The 17,837-nt window shown below is 40.8% G+C and overlaps 3 protein-coding genes across 4 annotated transcripts in view; all 3 read left to right on the forward strand.

Annotated features, from left to right (window-relative positions):
• LOC311264678 (charged multivesicular body protein 4b-like) overlaps positions 1-4,869 on the forward strand; it is a 5,431-nt gene extending 562 nt beyond the window's left edge. The window contains 4 exon segments of the mRNA XM_084365748.1: positions 1,148-1,325; positions 1,793-1,907; positions 2,628-2,754; positions 3,501-4,869. Of these exon segments, the coding sequence (XP_084221874.1) occupies positions 1,148-1,325; positions 1,793-1,907; positions 2,628-2,754; positions 3,501-3,565 (485 nt within the window). The 3' untranslated portion in view covers positions 3,566-4,869.
• A 979-nt stretch (positions 4,870-5,848) lies between these two features.
• eif2s2 (eukaryotic translation initiation factor 2, subunit 2 beta) lies at positions 5,849-11,546 on the forward strand. The gene is made up of 9 exons (XM_084366979.1): positions 5,849-5,984; positions 7,794-7,977; positions 8,090-8,190; positions 8,394-8,523; positions 8,611-8,711; positions 9,453-9,601; positions 9,703-9,759; positions 9,917-10,002; positions 10,128-11,546. Exons 1-9 carry the CDS (start codon positions 5,970-5,972, stop codon positions 10,301-10,303), a joined length of 999 nt encoding a protein of 332 aa, XP_084223105.1. The 5' UTR covers positions 5,849-5,969; the 3' UTR covers positions 10,304-11,546.
• A 1,331-nt stretch (positions 11,547-12,877) lies between these two features.
• On the forward strand, positions 12,878-17,791 carry LOC311265536 (uncharacterized protein). 2 transcript variants are annotated; one of them, XM_084367287.1, is made up of 6 exons: positions 12,878-13,078; positions 13,497-13,657; positions 15,335-15,453; positions 15,589-15,791; positions 15,919-15,996; positions 16,154-17,791. In XM_084367287.1, the coding sequence occupies exons 1-6, from the start codon at positions 12,972-12,974 to the stop codon at positions 16,599-16,601; spliced, it is 1,116 nt and encodes a 371-aa protein (XP_084223413.1). In that variant the 5' UTR covers positions 12,878-12,971; the 3' UTR covers positions 16,602-17,791. The 2 variants fall into 2 exon arrangements, with proteins under 2 accessions (XP_084223413.1, XP_084223414.1); XM_084367288.1 differs by having other exon boundaries at positions 12,880-13,078; positions 13,497-13,630.
• Positions 17,792-17,837: the final 46 nt, after the last annotated feature.

Raw genomic sequence — 17,837 nt, forward strand, 5'->3', positions numbered from 1 at the left:
AGAGAGGTGGGTGTGTTTGCACCTTGGTCAGTGCAGAAACCTACAGACCTGGAGCAGCTCCTACAGCTGCCTGATAGATTATTATATAAGCGAATAATGCAGTAAAACAAATACAGTGACCCATAAGTTTCGTTTTTTAATCACCAATAATATAACTGTAATACTACACTAACTAGAAGACACTTTTATAACACCATTACTTATGACGCAAGTTATAGATGTGATTAAGACATGAAACTTGGTATTTTGTGGACAACGTTTCACATTTGACAATGAAAGTGTTTTGTCCTCCCCTGGTGGGTTGACTTTTGAGTCTTATTGTGATTATTGCTTGTGTGAGAGTGGATATTTTTGGATGATGACACTGCTAGGAAAAAAGACAAGGAGGTCATCAAAAATAGTGGATAAATCCTACCATGGGACCATGATTATCCATAGTGTATAATCTGGAAGTCTGTGCAGTAGTTTTGAAGACACTTTGTCATGCATGAAAATGATGACTGGGGGTAAAATACAAGCAATCATCTCCCAGGAAGCACACATATTCAAAACAAATTTGACACCAACCTGGCCAGCAGCTGTTGAGATCTGCTGCTCTGGACTAAAGTGTTGGACCAAGAGGAAAACTGATGGACAGTCTGACAAATAAATTGTTTGTGTCGCCACAAGTGGGGCAGAAATATATCATTAGATATAAATCTATATTGCCCTGGCCCACTTAATACTGCAGGTTATGTAAAGATTCATACTTGGCTGGACTATTTTGAGTACCTTGCCCTTAAACTCATTATTTCCTCCTCCGACTCCACAAAGGTTGTCAGAGTGAGTCAACCCAGCACGACACTCTCTGATTGTTTCCAAAAGCCTTTCAGGTGTGAGTTAAAGACTGTGGTCATGTGACCACTGTGGCTGATTCATTTCTACTTTCTAGTTTTTCCATTTTGTCATCCAAGTTTCAGTCACGCACTTTAACTTATTGGTCTTGTTTATTTAGTATGTATTCAGGCTCTCATTCCTGTTTAAGGACTAAACAATCCTCATGATTCACAGTTTTACTTCATTGTCACTGAATAACCTTTCTACTGCCTATTTATGAGACAATCTGTCCATCCTTGCTGACTCCTTCCCATTGTCTTTCTCTCCTCAGCGGCTTTGCAGGCTTTGAAAAGAAAGAAGCGGTATGAGAAGCAGCTCGCCCAGATCGATGGCACACTGTCGACCATCGAGTTCCAGAGAGAGGCTTTGGAGAACGCCAACACGAACACGGAAGTTCTCAAGAACATGGGCTTCGCTGCCAAGGCCATGAAGTCTGCCCATGAAAACATGTAAGAGCCAGCACCCATCCACTGATTGAGTTATTTACAATTTAATTGATTGATTGATGATTATAGAAACATTATATTTGTAGCCTGCTGCGTCTTAATTGGCAACATGTGACGAAAGTCTGTTCTAAATTATGAGCTCTAGTCCGCTTATGACAAAATACAAAGGATTTGACCCATGTGCAGTTATACCTCCCTAATCCAAACTCATCAGCACTGGATATTATTTGATTCACTGACAGACTCAAATGACTGAAAATAACACAAATTATATTTAATAGAATGAATACACATTTCCCTGCTTAAATACATCAGACTTCAACCTCACAACATCAGTAGTTGCACATGTGAGGTAGTTTTGCATTGCAGCATGCCTCATGCATCACTCTTGCTGCTCACTTTTATCATGGTGTGGGTAAATGAGGCTTGGTTTCATTCACACAAGAATCTTCTCCTGCTTGTTGTTTCAGGGACATTGACAAGGTGGACGACCTGATGCAGGACATTACAGAGCAGCAGGAGCTGGCCCAGGAAATCTCCGACGCCATCTCTAAACCTGTCGGCTTCGGAGAGGAGTTTGATGAGGTGAGTGATGCTTTTGATATTATCAGTGAGGTTTCTTTGTGTTTATCTTCTAAATACAATATCTGACTCAGAACTGAATTCCTGCTTTGAAGCAGATGGCTAAATACCTGCTAGTACCTGATTTATTTATAGATTTACTATATATAGATATTATCTCAGGCTAATCTGACATTACAGACCTTTTACACACCTGAATCAGAAATGTTATTGGTAGTCAGCCAAGCATATGTCTTTTTTTTTCCTGTGTTTAACACACAGTAATGAACGATAGACCGGTGATAACACCAGGATAACCCAGTCAAACACAGGTCAGCGTCATCCTTGATGCTACCCAGACTAACCACAGTTTGTTGTTTCTCGCGTCATTACTCTGGCATGAAGCTCATGAATCAGCCTTATTTTTGAATGGTCTTATTCATGGACCAACTTCACCACAACTGATGGTTTTCGGTCATCCTGGGATGATATGGCAGGAAGAATGAACACAGCCTTTCTCAAATTCTCAGTCAACTGACTTGAAGTATTTTAATTCAACTCTCTGTGAGATGTTTTGCTCACCAAGAGTGCAGACGCACAAGATTAGGAACAGGTTGTACCACTAGTTTTAAAAATATATAAATGAAGAGAATTTTGTTTTATTGGGATCAGCATCTGTTATTGTTGCACAAATCAGTTGATGTGTTTATCCTAATTTTAAGTGTTGATTCCCGTCTTTCTCAGGATGAGCTGCTGGCAGAGCTGGATGAGCTGGAACAGGAGGAGCTGGACAAAAACCTGCTGGAGATCGGGGGAACAGAGAACGTCCCCCTCCCCAACGTGCCTTCAACTTCATTACCTTCCAGACCTGGTAAGAACCTGACACAACAATTCTGCTAACCTCACTGCAGCATCCTTTGTTTTTGAGTTTGGTATTTTGGGAAATATGGTTATCTGCTTTCTGGGAGAGAGTAAGATGACAAGACGTTGCAATTTTACAGGGGGGTTATGTGTCGTAATATTTCTTGGCTCTGTGCTGTGCACAGGTAACCAGTTAAGACTCAAGAAAGTTATTGTTCGCGGCCAAGAAATAGTCTGGCAAATAACTATCCTGTAAAACTGCAAAATCTCTTCATCTAACCCTCTCCCAATAAACAAATAACCATATTTCCAAAAAGTGGGTTTTAGTACGAGGTTATTCACTCTGGAGATCCCAGGTTCTGATCCTGCTTCAAGTTTAGAGCTGCAATGATTCATTAATCAATTTGTCAACTATTGAATTAATCGCAAATTATTTTTTTTTATCATTGTTTAATCAGTTGAAGTAATTTTGTCAAAGACAAAATTGAAAATGATTTGATGTCAGCTTATGAAATGTGAATATTTTTTGGTTTCTTTACTCCTTCATGACAGTAAACTGAATATGATTGGGATGTGGACAAAACAAGACATTTTCTAAAAACTAATTTGTTAATTGGGAGAATAATCAACAATGAAAATTATCGTTGTAGCCCTTTGCAAGATTGTCTTGAAACCAGCTGAGATGAGCTACACTTAACCGTACCAGTTTCTCCACTTCTCTCACAGCTTTTATTTCTGTCTTTTCACCCCTAAAAGCCAAGAAAGAGGAGGACGAGGACGACATGGAGGATCTGCAGCGCTGGGCGATGGAAGCCATGTAAACCCAGCGTCCACCACATCATACCTGCATCAGAGAGGGAAGAGGAAGGAGCAACAGGGGAATGAATGGACTGATAAGATGTTGTTATGTTGGATGTTATGAGTGTTTTTGTGTGTCTGAGGAGAGCTGACCGTCGACTTTATGTAACACTACAAAAAAGCAAAAATGCTGTAATCTTTCTTTTCTAGGCCCCTTCACAAATACAGATCCCCTGGGTGCTCAGCAAAACGAGCCGGTCAGGGGCTTTTATTTTGAAGCTATCGCTGTACCTTGGCAATGTCACCTAATACATTTAACCTTGATTTTTAATACTATACTAGCACTTCTCGGTCCCTGTGCTGCACAGGACTATTTCAGAGCCCACAGAGTTCATATTGAATTAAAGGATTTGAGCTCTGTGGTGTAGTAAGAGGAGTCAGATTGGTGTTACGGGTTGCGTGGCGTTGTGAGCGTCACTGGATGACAGAAGAATTTTTATGCTAGCTTAATCCTCAAAGATCTGTTTTTCTGACTCACATACTTACCTGTATTTGTGGCGTTAAACTCGCTGGATGTTATGTTCTTTGTTTTTTTCCCTCAACAAAAATAACAATCTTTTGCTCTGTTTTTTGTTAACTGCTCTTGAAAAAAAGGAGAACAGCTGAGCATGAGCTGGGTGAAGAAGCTACAAGCTGTGTGTTTGCCAGAGTTCGAACCTGTTATTTTGTTTCAGGCTGCGTGCTTTGTCCCCTTTCCCCCCTCCTGTCGCCATTTTAGCGACTTCTCTCTCCCTCAAAGGCGTTCTCACCAGTGGTCCTTGTTATTTGATGTAAATATCCCAAATGTGTCTCTTTTTATATACTGTATTTCTGCCATCACTGAGAGGTTCTGTCGAGGTTGTGTGAAGCATGCAACAGTGGGAAACTGACAATACAGATCACAACGCACGGCTAGAAGAGAGATGTTAAACCGAAACACTTTCATCCTGGTCTGTCTTTCTCAGTCCGTTCCCATAAGGGTTTTTGTTTCAGATTGTATAATGTTTAAAAAATAATAATAATAATAAACTATTGTCACACCTTATTAACTGCATCTTGAAGGAGCTGGTGGTTTATAAAAGATTAGATTATAATCAATCTACAACATCAGCGTTTTGGAGTTTAAAGAGGTAATTCATTTAGTTTTTCAAAGTCATGATGTACATTTTTTACATAGTACAAAAAGACATAACACAAGGACGGATGGACAAGCATGTTTGCATTTCTATGTTTTATTTATCCAGATGAGAATATTATTTGCAAAATCATTAAAAGTTTTCAATTCTTTTATTGTAGTGGAAGCTTTATCTTTTCGCGTCATTGTGTGATAAAAGTATACTCAGTGCCATCGTGTCACAGTCTATCACCTACAGTATGGCCTTGCTGGGAAACTGCTGTTTTGTAGAATATAATGAGCTTAAATGGCAAAACAGGTGAGGTCTTCAATTTGAATGTTTTGTCCAACCAGCTGTCCAAAGATATTCAGTTTACTGTCGGAGAAGACAAGGATAAGCAGCGAATCTTCACATTTGAGAAACTGTAATTAAATGGGTGGCGTTGCAGCTTGAAAACTGACAGGATCCTCCCATAGCCAATTGATTTTCAGTCGTTTAAAGGTGCAATGTTTAAGAAATCTAGTTTAAAACATTCAAAAATTGACTAAATTTTGCAAGAATTCAACAGATGAATGATTCTTATATTATGCACCTTTAACATATTGATTTATAGGCAGGGTCTTAGTTGTAACTCAACACAAAGACAGAAAGTTTGACTCTCTTCACTGAGAGTAAAACTTTGTGGACACAAGCATTTTCTGATAAATCTCATAATAAACCAAAACATTTTAAGTTCACTAACAGCAGAAAATGTAAGTAATGAGATAATAATTCATATGAGGAACCTGCTGCAGACAACAGTGACTATCTTTACACTAATGCAGCCAGGTGTGTCTATACTGTACATGCTCACAGGTGTGTTGATACTTCTGGCAGGTCTTCTCAAAATGGTAAATTATGCTAATTAGAGACATGTACTATAAGAAGAGCAAAATGATTATTTTTTTAATTTTCAGCTAACAAGTATATACATAATATTAGAAATAAACTGTTTATTTGCCCGTTTCCTGTCAATACCGTGATGAAACAAATCTAATTTGCCTCTACAACCTCATAATGTACAAATTTAGCAACAGTTATGGTCGTCCACTCTTGCTCTTGAACACTTCTCAACTGGAGTGCGCCGTCGCAAAGTAATGACGTCCCGATCTGGCGACTTCACGCTTGCGTACTGCGGAGGCAACGCTGATGCAAGAAATTTTCAGCGCAGCAGTGTGGGACTGAACGAGGGACAAAAAGTAGCCGGATTTCAGCCACCTATCAGCCCGCAAACATGTCAGGAGACGAGGTAAGTCACCTCGAGTCATCCGCTGTGTAGTCGGTGTTGGTGTTTGGGCTTGTTAGGTGAAATAAGGTGAATTATCGGATCAGATCGGTGCTGAGGATGACTTTAGGCCTCGACACTGCTGTTCCCCTCCCTGTCGGCACCATCTCTCACATGGCTGCAGCAAGGCTAACAACGGCCCGACCAGCCAAAATGATCAGATAATATTCAGCACCCCACTTAATAACGATGTATCACATCGCGCAGTTGATGGATACTCACATTGGTTGATCAATCCGCCCTGTCAGAGCTGCTGTATAACTCAAAAGGAAGGATGGAGTTAGCTAGCTAGCGTTAGCTGGCCGTTTGGTTAGCTGCGGCGCTAACGGCTAGCTAGTTTTCTATACCACAGACAACAAGCTATCACGGTTTAACATTAGCTTTGTTTAGCTTAGACAAACAGCTGACTTTGCATAGAGAGCGTCATGACAGAAATAACATATGCATTGTGTTGGTCAACGTATTTAAAAATAGATATATCTAAATATTTTTTATATTTCAACGGTTTAAATTCAATTCAACACTGCGACTGCAATTTTATGTTCGCAATAACGATTAGATATTTCCTTTGGTGTTTAAAAAAACGTTGTTTTTTTCGTGATTTTCTAAATCTCATCACTTGTTCCTATGGGCACGATAATGGACGATGAAGGGATATTCATAGTTTTTCATTCAACTACAAATGTCACACGATTTATACAAAATTGCATCAGTTAACTCAGGTGACGATAGTCGCAAAGAGGAGGATGAGTATCACAGTATTGCATAAGAAGATCATAAGTGATGTCAAGTCTCATGTCACAATATCAATATTAACGACATATATCGATGTATACCGGTGTTGTAACACAAAATGCCTCTTTCTGAGTGGCTGGCAGGTGTCTGCTGTGAGACTGAAACTTATTTTCCAAGTTTTGTATTTATCTGTTATTTACCTGTTCAGTCTTGTTCTGTCATATGGCGACAGAAAACAGTGAAAATGTCCAGATTTCAAAGTCGACATGTTCTGATTGCTTGTTTTTCCTGACAGTCTGAAATCTAATGATATTCAGTTGCCTATTGCAAATGGTGAACCACTGGAGTTTTGCTAAACAAGACATAAACTGAGATTAAATTTCTATCGATTGTCAATCAATCAATTAATAAACAGTTTGCTTTAGTCACTTGATATTGTGTAACAGGACACTTGACTTGGTGCTGGTCAGCAGTCGCTGTTTTAATTCAGGGTGCAAAATATGTAAAAATGCAGGACACCATAGCAACAATGCTTATAATTTGTTTCGTTTACCAGTTGACTTTCATTTGTGAAACTAAATTGACTGCAGGCAAGTGGCCATGTTGAAAGAGTGATAATGCACTCTTATGTGACCTGATGTATGAAAATAACTGCATCAATAGAGGAGGTGTCCTTCCCCTTTGCCTCATCCGGTGTTTCTGTTATCAGAACACAACGCTCCGTAACTGATAATGATCACAGCGAAACACGCTGAAAATGATCAATAGTTGACCCAATAGATGTAACTGATTTGAAGACATTTTCTGAAAATCAAAGTTGTAATACACTGAACACCTGCCAAAACATGAATTATCACAGTAGTTTGGAAAAGATAAGATAGTCAGGAGAAGTTATTGAACCAACCAACAATAAGTTCTCATATGGGGAACTGATTAGAAACTTATGACTGTGGATTTATTTTGGCCATCATCTCATAATATTGTCATCAGTTTTGAAATTAAGTTTTCCCTCCTTGATCCTCCTTTTCTCTCCTTCAGATGATTTTCGATCCCAACATGACCAAGAAGAAGAAGAAGAAGAAGAAGCCCTTCATGCTGGATGAGGAAGGAGGAGAGGGAGTGGGAGGAGAAGAGGCTAAAGAGGTGGAGGCGAAGGAGGCAGAGCCCGAGGCCGGAGACGACAAGGAGATGGATCTGGATGATGATGATGGCAGGAAGAAAGGTTAGACTGAAAATAGAGATGCTCTCACTTTATATACTTCTACACCACACATTGAACTACCTGCTTGCATTTAGCTGGAACTAAACAGAGTTTGTTTTTTTAACGTCTCTAGAGCCATCCGATGATTTGAACGACCTGAACTTCTTCAACCAGAAGAAGAAGAAGAAGAAACCCAAGAAGGTATTCGAAAATGATGTCGAGGAGGGATTAAAGGTCAGTCACTGCGAAACCTCAACCAGTTCACAGTCCTACTTGTAACATTTGGTTTGTGTATTTCTGTCTGTCTGATCATTTTACGTCAGCATGTCTTGTTCTTCTTCTGCCGTTGCTTTCACATCTTTTTCTTCTCTTAACTACATTCACACTCACATTGCTTGTTGTTTCGCTGAAATTCACGTCTCATTGGTCCACATCAGGAGCTGAAAATTGAAGGAGAGCAAACAGAGGTGCTGGAGGAGGACAACCTGGACCTGATGCTTCCTACCAAAAAGAAGAAGTCAAAGAAAGTGGACTTTGATGAGGGAGAGCCGCTGGAGAAGGATGACAGTAAGAAAAAGTCACTCGATCTTTATTAAAGTGGAGAATTAAAGGAAGATGCTTGTGTGTAATAATGTGTGTATGATGTGTTTGCAGCGCTCGAGGACGATGAGGGGAAGAACAATGATGGAATCTCATTCAGCTCCTCCACAGGACCGGCCTGGGCCGACTCAGAAAGAGACTACACTTATGATGAGGTAGGACAGTACGCACACAACCAAGACTCAGCCATTATCAGATGAAAGATCTAAATTTTGAAAATGCTTTAATTCAAATGAAAAGTCTTTTCATCCACACAAACCTCATGTTTCCCTGTTGTGTGTTCACAAGTGGAGAAAGTTGCCTGTAAGAATGTAGCGTGGGGTGAGAAAGGGGAAGGAAGGTATCTTAAGTTCTTTCTCTTTTTATTTCCTGTTCACTGGAAATAATAATGCTGGTTTTCAGTTGTTTTATACTGTTACCTGCCAGGTGTTGTTTTCAAACTGTGAGGAGAGTGTGTTCAAATGTGAACACAGACAAAAAAAATCCATAAATCTGCTCAGAAATCAAGAAAAATACTCCAGAACTTGCTTGAGAATCGTCACATTTTTAAGTTTTCCTCAGTGTCACTGTAATCAAGTGGTAGTTGTTTAAATTTAAAGTGGTTTCAAGGTGTAGCCCACAGCTAACTGACTGACTTCATGGCAACATTATACTCAGTGTTAACATCCAATGTAGTCCATAAATAATCTATCAAACTGAAATGAGACAAAGAATAATAGGAGTTCCCATCAATGTGATCTTTTTTCATGTTGCTCTATCACTATTTGTTTTGAGATTACACGGACCCCGAATATCCCATTCTTATATACTGAAATATCGACACCTTCCTCTACGCATTTATATACACGTTTACTGTCTTAACGTTTGTGTAACTTTTTGCACGGTCTCTGTCTCAGCTCCTCAACCGAGTCTTTAACATCATGAGAGAGAAGAACCCGGACATGGTGGCCGGGGAGAAGAGGAAGTTCGTGATGAAGCCTCCTCAGGTGGTCCGAGTGGGAACCAAGAAAACCTCCTTCGTCAACTTCACAGACATCTGCAAACTGTGAGCCTCGTTCACACTGAGCTCTCTCACTGCCACTGACGTTATTTGATACCCATCTGAAGTGTTGCGTTCAAACTGACCTTTCGTGTGCTTCATCACAGGTTGCATCGTCAGCCTAAACATCTGCTCGCTTTCCTGTTGGCTGAGTTGGGAACAAGGTACGTCCATATATGCTGTTAAAATATTCATGAATGTACAGGAACTGAATTTTGTCATTTTGAGGTCCTAGTTTTCAAATGCAATGAAACAGTTTTGTGTGTACTGCTATGAAAGTTTAAGTCGTGTTTTTGCTTTGTGTCTTTTTTCTGTTAACAGCGGTTCTATAGACGGAAATAACCAGCTTGTGATCAAAGGCAGATTTCAACAGAAACAGATAGAAAATGTGTTGAGAAGATATATCAGTAAGTGGCAATTGAACTTGTTTTTATTATAGTAAACATGAATCTGATTTGGCTTTTTTCAAATAAACATACAGTGAGCTCCTGTGTGTACTGCAGTGTAAATAACTGTCCTCTCACCCCTGCAGAGGAATACGTGACGTGTCACACCTGCCGCTCCCCAGAAACCATCCTGCAGAAGGACACTCGCCTCTATTTCCTGCAGTGTGAAACGTGCCACTCCCGCTGCTCCGTCGCCAGCATCAAGACCGGATTCCAGGCTGTGACGGGCAAGAGGGCGCAGCTCCGCGCCAAAGCCAACTAAAGACCACCGTAACTGGGCTCCCCCTCCTCTCTCGGCCTTCCCTTTCCCCCCCCTCAGAAGGGCCGGAGCCGGGGTCGGACGCCCCCTTTGATTCGCTAAAAGGACTCTCTGAATCGAACTGCGGGAGGGTTTGGCTGTTGTTTAGTTGTGTCGTGGCCTGACCAGGCAGGGAGTGAGAGAGTATCTAAAGATGATGGACGGGGTTCAGGCACCGTAAGCAGATGATGTATGCCACATACAACGTTGGATGCATTTGATTTGTAGTCTGGCTGATGAATCCTCCACCCCCTAGGTTTTTTTTTTCCATTTGCTGTGATTCTTGATTCCTGCAAGAAAATTTAATATGGCTTGAACCCTTCCTCATCCTTTCTTCTCCCACTTTACATGAAAATTTCTTCAGATAAGGAATACATTTCTCCATACAACCAGCCAAATTGTAGCTAAGCTAAGTTGATCTACATTAACAGACCTTAGTTGCTCTGGTAAGTGTAGCCATGTGACTCATGTGGTCACCACTTTATTCTTGAGTTCCACATAGGCTGTGTTCCTCTTTCTGGTCTGGCCCTCATCATTAAACTGCCAGTTCAGAATTTTCTACCCTAGCTTATCAAAGATGAAAATCAATCAAGTCACATGCTGGAGTACATACAGGATGATATGTCACAAACTAGTCTCTGGCAAGCTCCTAACACACCTCCTTTTGATCATTTTATAGCAGGAGATGACTACAAAGTCAAACAAGTAGTTTGATAAGGAGATGAGCACCCTCTCACTGAAGACTTTGATAGCACGGTTGCGCGTGAGATGGACAGAAATTATACAGTGTGTTTGTGAGTGCTTTTGTGGCATTGATGAGCAATTGTGTACTTCATTGTTTCTTCCTTTTGACTTCTGCAGTTAAGATCAGCGTGTTTGAGATTTGATTAGAAGGGTTTGAAAATTAATAAAGTTCATTTTGTCAAGAAGAGCAGGTTTCTTGAGCTAATGTCAGTCCTCCTAACACAACCAAATGCTACCCCCTTAAAACAGCTTCTGAGCAGGCACCTCAGATCAGTCTCCTCTAACAGGTCATTATTTTCAAGTGCGATTCAAGATATAACCACCTCAAGTTACAGTCCAATGATACTGGATATATGGTATTGGTTCTGTTATTGTTAGAGAAGGATGTGGATAAGAAGGTCTGGCTTGAATCATTTTAAAACCTGGTTTTTACAAAAATAAAATATTCTACTCTCTCTCTCCAGTACTGATCTCTCTGTGCTTACATTCACCTAGCTACAATTTCTTTTGTACAGAAATATAACTAAAAATAATGAAATAAGAAAAAGCAATTGATATGCCTCTTGTTGTATATTCAACTTTTAGAAATGAATTGCCATGAAAATGTAAACATAATGACAGTTTCTTCTTGAGGTGAATTATTGATTAAGAAGCAGCAGGTTGGTTTCTCACTGTACAGCTATTTAAAGCATTGGGAATCTTATCATGAAGCCATGTTGCTGCTACTTCTGTAGGCCAAAAGGTGTTTTTTTTTTTTTGCAAGTGTTCAATTGAAAGTAATGCATTAATTTAACTGCGATTGATCTTATTGTGAGCCTCCTACTCTACATATCAAAAAAGTGGCACTTATTTACATTTATTATTTAAACACATTACTAAATCCTTTGTGTAGAGGCTGTTGGTGAGTTCATATTTACTGTACTAATAACTAATTTGATTTAATTGGGTGTTGTGATTTGTGTACTTCTCATTTTAGACGGGGAGAATCGTACATTTAGACTATCTGACATGAAATTTTATATGCAAGGCACCAAGATCATAGATTAGAATCTACACTAAAACTACTAGTTTGTCAGGTCAATTTAAAGGGGTGCTATGTAGTTTTGGAGAAGAAATTCAAACTCAGAATTTTAATATTAATAAGGTAATAATACAATATAATTTTCAATAACTGAATAAACAAGCTGCTCTCAGGGGAAAATAAGGTCCCCAGAACCCGGTTTGTTTGTTTTTTCAGTCATGAAAACGAAGAAAGTTTGTTTAGGTATAAAAAAATCACGAAATGAAGATCCTTCTCTTCTGATAAAAAATGTCTTTCCCAAAACTACATAATGCACCTTTAAACCATGATTTAAATAGCCTATTCAACTATGTTTTACAATGGCCAAAATTGGAAAAAGTGAAGCACCAAGGGGCCAGACATTTACATTTCCCATGAATCACCTGTAAAATTTGGAATTTAAGTGCTAAAACAATGCACTTTGTTTTCTTGTTCACTAGTTTTCCTGACTGAGAAAGAAAAATGATACTTAACAAAGGTACAGAAAAAGAAACAATGGCCCTTTTTAATCTTAAAAGTGCATGGACAGTTTGATTCTTGCAAATTTCCTCTGCTTAAACAGTCTCGGCCTAACTTTTTATTGAAAGTTAAAGAGTTACTTAGCATACACGACTCTTATGTGATCCAATTGATCAATTAGGGACTTTAATTTTAAATACAATACCGGAAGTCTCCGCGGTTATCTTCGCGTTGATTGGCTGGTTTGGCGCCACACCGCATGCACATGCGCAGACGGAGCTCTCGGCTGCCCCACTGACTGCAGCGGCAGCCTCCAGCCTGGTGAAGAGCCGTTGAAGAACAGTCGAGAACAACGTTAGGCATACAACCATGCCTCGAGTTTATATCGGACGATTAAGCTATCATGTCCGCGAAAAGGACATTCAGCGGTTTTTCAGCGGGTATGGAAAGCTCATGGAAATCGATTTGAAGAACGGGTGAGTTTGTTTTTCTTTTTTTGGTTGAAATGCAAACGCGTGTTAGCCAACATTTTCCTAGCTAGCATTAATATTAGCAGCCAACTGTTCGTGTTACGACGTCAGTGCAGGCACAGGGACGTTGCACACGTCAAAGTAAATATATTTGATCTCTGCACTCACGTCTGCTTGTAAATTTAACGCCATGAGTGTGTTTCACTGGAATACTACTATTATCAATGTTTTCACGTGTTCATGCCCAACTTCTCTTCTTGCTCGTGTGGCAAATGTCGCATGGCCAACATGGCGTCTTTGTGTTTGCTACAGCGCGGAGCTAGCGGGCCGAGCTAACGATAACTAGCGAGTTCATGCCGTGCGCTTGGACATGAGTAAGCCCATCTAGACATTGTCATATATCTGAATTCGCTTCTTTTTCCAGGTATGGATTCGTGGAGTTCGAGGATAACCGTGACGCCGACGATGCCGTGTATGAGCTGAACGGGAAGGAGCTGTGCGGGGAGCGGGTGATCGTCGAACATGCCCGGGGGCCGCGGCGAGACCGAGATGGCTACGGTGGGGGTTACTGGGGTGGTGGGCGCAGTAAGTGCAGTCTATTACAAGATACCCTCTCTTCCCCTTCCCCTTGGGGTGAGGTGTCGATGTGGACTGCACAGAGAGCTGTTTTGTTGTTTCTCACTGCCGCTAATGAACAGATTTGTAGCATAAGTTTGATGTTGAGGTACACTTTCACGATTTATAAACCAGCAGTCTTGAATCCCATGTTTATGTTACGTTGCTACACGTTCACTATGGCTTAGATATATGCGAACTTAATATTTGCCATAACATTAATAGTGGTACTCCTGTTATCATTTCATGTATTAGCATGACCACATGGAGTACCCCTCGAACCAGGACTGATCTACATTCTCCTTGTTCATGATTTGCAGTTAAACATTTTTGTGTGTGTCTGTCCGATCTCATCCTGCTCAACAGTTGTCAGTCTCAGTTTCAACCATCACGGGTTGGTGACCTGCAGGTTGTTGCTCCTCCCTAGTGATTGATTGATCCCTTGATTGGTCTGTGGTTCATTATCGGGAAGGACAAACGATCTGCAAGTCAGAGCCCTCAAATAGCAGCTCAAGACTCTAGGCTGTAAAGTTGGCATTAGCTAGGATAGTGTCAAAGAAGGGCTTTCTTGTCACGGATAACTAAATTTTCTTGGATTATAATTGTTAACTAGGTGAGCCATGATTAGGTGTGAATTTTAAATTTTTTTTGTTGCACCAGATGAAAGCTAATCACAAACGATCACCACAAACCTAGCTAGTGTAGTTTTAGCTTAATCATTAGGACTAGACTAACATTTTCATGTGAAATGTGTATTTTAACGTTGGTATACATTTTTATATTCAACATTAACAAAAGTCCTTGATGTTTCAATTTGAAAGAGTCCAGTTGCGGGCTGAGGCTGAGAGTCCATTGAGGCTAAAGATGACTGGCTAAGATGACTGCCTGTCCCGTTTGGCCTTGGCTTTCACCTTACAATGTGTGTGTGACCTTTGCCCCCCCTTGATCCTTGGCTGACCTAACCGGAAGCCATGATGACAGCAGCCTTTTGCCAATAGACCAGGGGCGATGGTGAGGATTGCCATTGGTTTCTATGTTGACAGCAAACATAAGTGGAGCGGCACTAGTAAAGAACTTGCAATCAAAAGAAATGTTGTAAGTGAGAAAACTGGAAAAAAAAAATCAGACTGTCACTCGGTCAAATATCAAATACCAAAAAGATGGGTGTATGTGTTTCTTTACACCGTTCTTCCTCAATTTAATTGAACAGTGTCCTTGACCGCAACCTATGTGGAACCTCCTTTCTGTTTGTGTTACAGGGTTCAGAGGTCTTGAAAGAACATCACTGTCCATTTGTTAATGCAACTAAAGCATCACAATGTGATGTGCCGGAGTAAGACGGGCTTTGTATTGCCGGAAACAGATGCAGTGGTGTTCTTTGCAGCAGAGAACAACTTCAAAATGCTGAACAATACAAACAATACAAAGAGCCCATGCAGTGGCTTGTAGATCACTTATCTGAAGCTTTGTGTTTGAAAATGGGATCAGAGGGACTCCTTTCTCTATTAAGTTAGAATTTATACCCCCTTGGACTTTGATCTGGCAAATCACTGCCTTGTGTTCATTAAACAACCCAGGCCAGTAGTTCTTTGTGTCCTGGCCATTTAAAGTGTTTCTAACTTTTATTATGTGGTGTTGTTTTTAAAGGTAGCGGTTACAGCAGCCGGAGCCGCTCTGGCAGGGATAAGTACGGACCCCCAGTCCGTACAGAGTACCGTCTCGTCGTGGAAAACTTGTCCAGCCGCTGCAGTTGGCAGGACCTCAAGGTACGCATTTGAACACATACCTTTTTGATAATTTTTTTTTTTTTTACTCAACTTACTCAATCATCAGCTCAAGATAACTTTCACGACATCAGTGCATTAATTGTTTTTTCTTGCCACATTTTCTGTGTCCTCTAGGACTTCATGCGGCAGGCAGGAGAGGTGACTTATGCCGATGCCCACAAGGAACGCACAAATGAGGGAGTGATTGAGTTTCGTTCCCACTCAGACATGAAGAGGGCTCTGGACAAACTGGACGGCACAGACATCAATGGGCGGAAGATTCGTCTGGTGGAGGACCGACCTCGCAGACGAAGGTCTTACTCTGGCAGTCGCTCCAGGTGGGAACACTTTGATGATGCAGCATGACATTTTATGAAAAACGCACACTAAGCACTTCATGCAACGTTGGTGCCTTGCACAAAACTAGATGTGATTCTGTTTTTGACTTCATGCTTTCAACCTTAGGTCTCGCAGTCGCCGCCGCTCCCGCAGTAGGAGCCGCAGAAGCAGGAGCTCCAGAAGTCGTTCAAGATCCCACTCCAGGTGAGAATGGGTCAAATCTAGGAAAATACTACAATAAATATTGTAGTTCAAGACAAAGTACTGACATGGACAACTTAAGAGTCTACACCTTAAAATTAAGTTTGCATAGTCATACAAAACACAATCTAAAGCATCAGTGTTTCTTTATTCCCTACAGGTCTCGTTCCCATAGCAACAAGAGACGTCATCATTCTCGTTCTAGATCTGGGCGGAAGTCAGGAGAAAGCAAATCACGTTCTCGCAACCGCAGGTCCCATTCTCGATCTCCCAAATCCAAGTCTCGTTCACGCTCCCGCAAGTCCCACTCCCGTTCAGCCGACCGCAAGTCCCGCTCAAAGAGCCGTTCAAAGGTAAAGTCAGAGCGGGATTCTCGCAGTCGATCCAAGGAGATGTGTGATGACAAGAAGTCCCGTAGTCGTTCAGCTTCCCCAGTGGAGAACGGGAAGGAGGAGCGTGCTGTCAAATCTGCATCCTGCTCTCCATCCCCACAGGAGGATGACCGCCGGTCCAAGTCAAGGGAGAAACGTTCAGCTTCCCGCTCAAAGTCCCGTTCAAAGTCTCGCTCAAGGTCTCGCTCACGGTCTAGATCAGCCTCTCAGGATTAGTGGAATTAGAAAAGCAAGATGTTTCTCTCATTGTCGAGCTTGATCCCTATGCTGTACATATTGAGCTGTGTTGTCACTCTGGCTTCTGCTTCCTGACTTGTCTACTTTTCTCCTTCAAGTGTGCACTCGTCTTACACATCTTAGATGCAGTTTATTACTGCTGCACAGTGACGAGGATAGTTTTTGGATTCATTTGGTCTCCGAATCACCTGCCTCCCCAAAATTATCAATTTTCTCCCTAATTATTTTCAATAACTGAAGTGCTAGTCTTAAAATCTTAAGCACTGCAATCTATTGCAATCAAACATTTCAACTAGTATACCAGTCTGTTTAATTAAAAGCTGTTTCAATCTTAGTCTATATTTGACATCTCAGTTTGTAACAGGTCTCGGTCAGTTGATTTGTCTTTTACTAGCATTGTAAGGTTTCCCGGTTCACTGTGAGGCATCATTTGATACTACCATTTTGTTTCATACTCATTCAAACTGCATGGTTGTGGGAGAAAAGTGGCATTTGGTTACAGCAGCGGTTTCTCTTTGAGCTGCAGTCTCATTAATTGCTTTCTAGGGAATTGGTCAATCTGTGTTGTCTTGCAACACTCGAAAGTGCACAACCAGGATGCAAGAACTTGGGTTTGTATTTCATGTTTGAACAACTTACATCGTAGGGGGACAATAAATTATCCCTTTTTAACCTCTTGTACATAGACCAATCTGATTTGTTTGTCGGCTATGAGTTATTTTTTGTTCATAATCTTTGAGCAGGTCATCTGTGGAAGGCCCTTTCTACCTTCTGGATTTAATTTTTGGTTAGAGCTTCAAGGCCTCGAATGCAGTGTCTAATTTTTCTGCTTTGTTCTGGTTGCAGCCCTGATGGTTGTCTTGAATTTAATTTTGTTTCTTTGAGTTTAATACAGAGGTTAAGCGCTTTGTCAAGCCTCTGCTTATTTAAAGTGTGCAGCTAGTAATGGAGTTTTTGTACTGAAAGGCCACATCCATTGAAATCTATTGAGGATGGGCTTGTGGGTTTATAAGACACAAACATCAGACTTACTGAATGCACCCCTTCTCTCCATCTTTTGGAACAGATTCATATTTTTTTCTCCATGCGAGTGAGATCTAACAGAAAATGTCCTTTTTTATTGTATGTTCAATTAAAGATCTTAATTAAAAATCTTGCTGTGTGATGTTGCTTTGTGTCAGGATTGACTGCGGTATCGACATGACCTATATCCTG

The sequence above is a fragment of the Pagrus pagrus genome, assembly GCF_965226575.1.
Source record: "Pagrus pagrus genome assembly, chromosome: 11".
NCBI lineage: Eukaryota > Metazoa > Chordata > Actinopteri > Spariformes > Sparidae > Pagrus > Pagrus pagrus.

What these genes read in the sequence shown, in the direction of transcription:
- eif2s2 (XM_084366979.1), top strand. An exon ending in ATGTCGAGGAGGGATTAAAG is followed by an intron (nt 8,191 to 8,393) that starts GTCAGTCACTGC and finishes GGTCCACATCAG; the next exon opens with GAGCTGAAAATTGAAGGAGA. An exon ending in TTCACAGACATCTGCAAACT is followed by an intron (nt 9,602 to 9,702) that starts GTGAGCCTCGTT and finishes GCTTCATCACAG; the next exon opens with GTTGCATCGTCAGCCTAAAC.
- LOC311265536 (XM_084367287.1), top strand. Translation starts at nt 12,972, where the DNA reads ATGCCTCGAGTTTATATCGGACGATTAAGCTATCATGTCCGCGAAAAG. An exon ending in TTACTGGGGTGGTGGGCGCA is followed by an intron (nt 13,658 to 15,334) that starts GTAAGTGCAGTC and finishes TTGTTTTTAAAG; the next exon opens with GTAGCGGTTACAGCAGCCGG. An exon ending in GCAGTTGGCAGGACCTCAAG is followed by an intron (nt 15,454 to 15,588) that starts GTACGCATTTGA and finishes TGTGTCCTCTAG; the next exon opens with GACTTCATGCGGCAGGCAGG.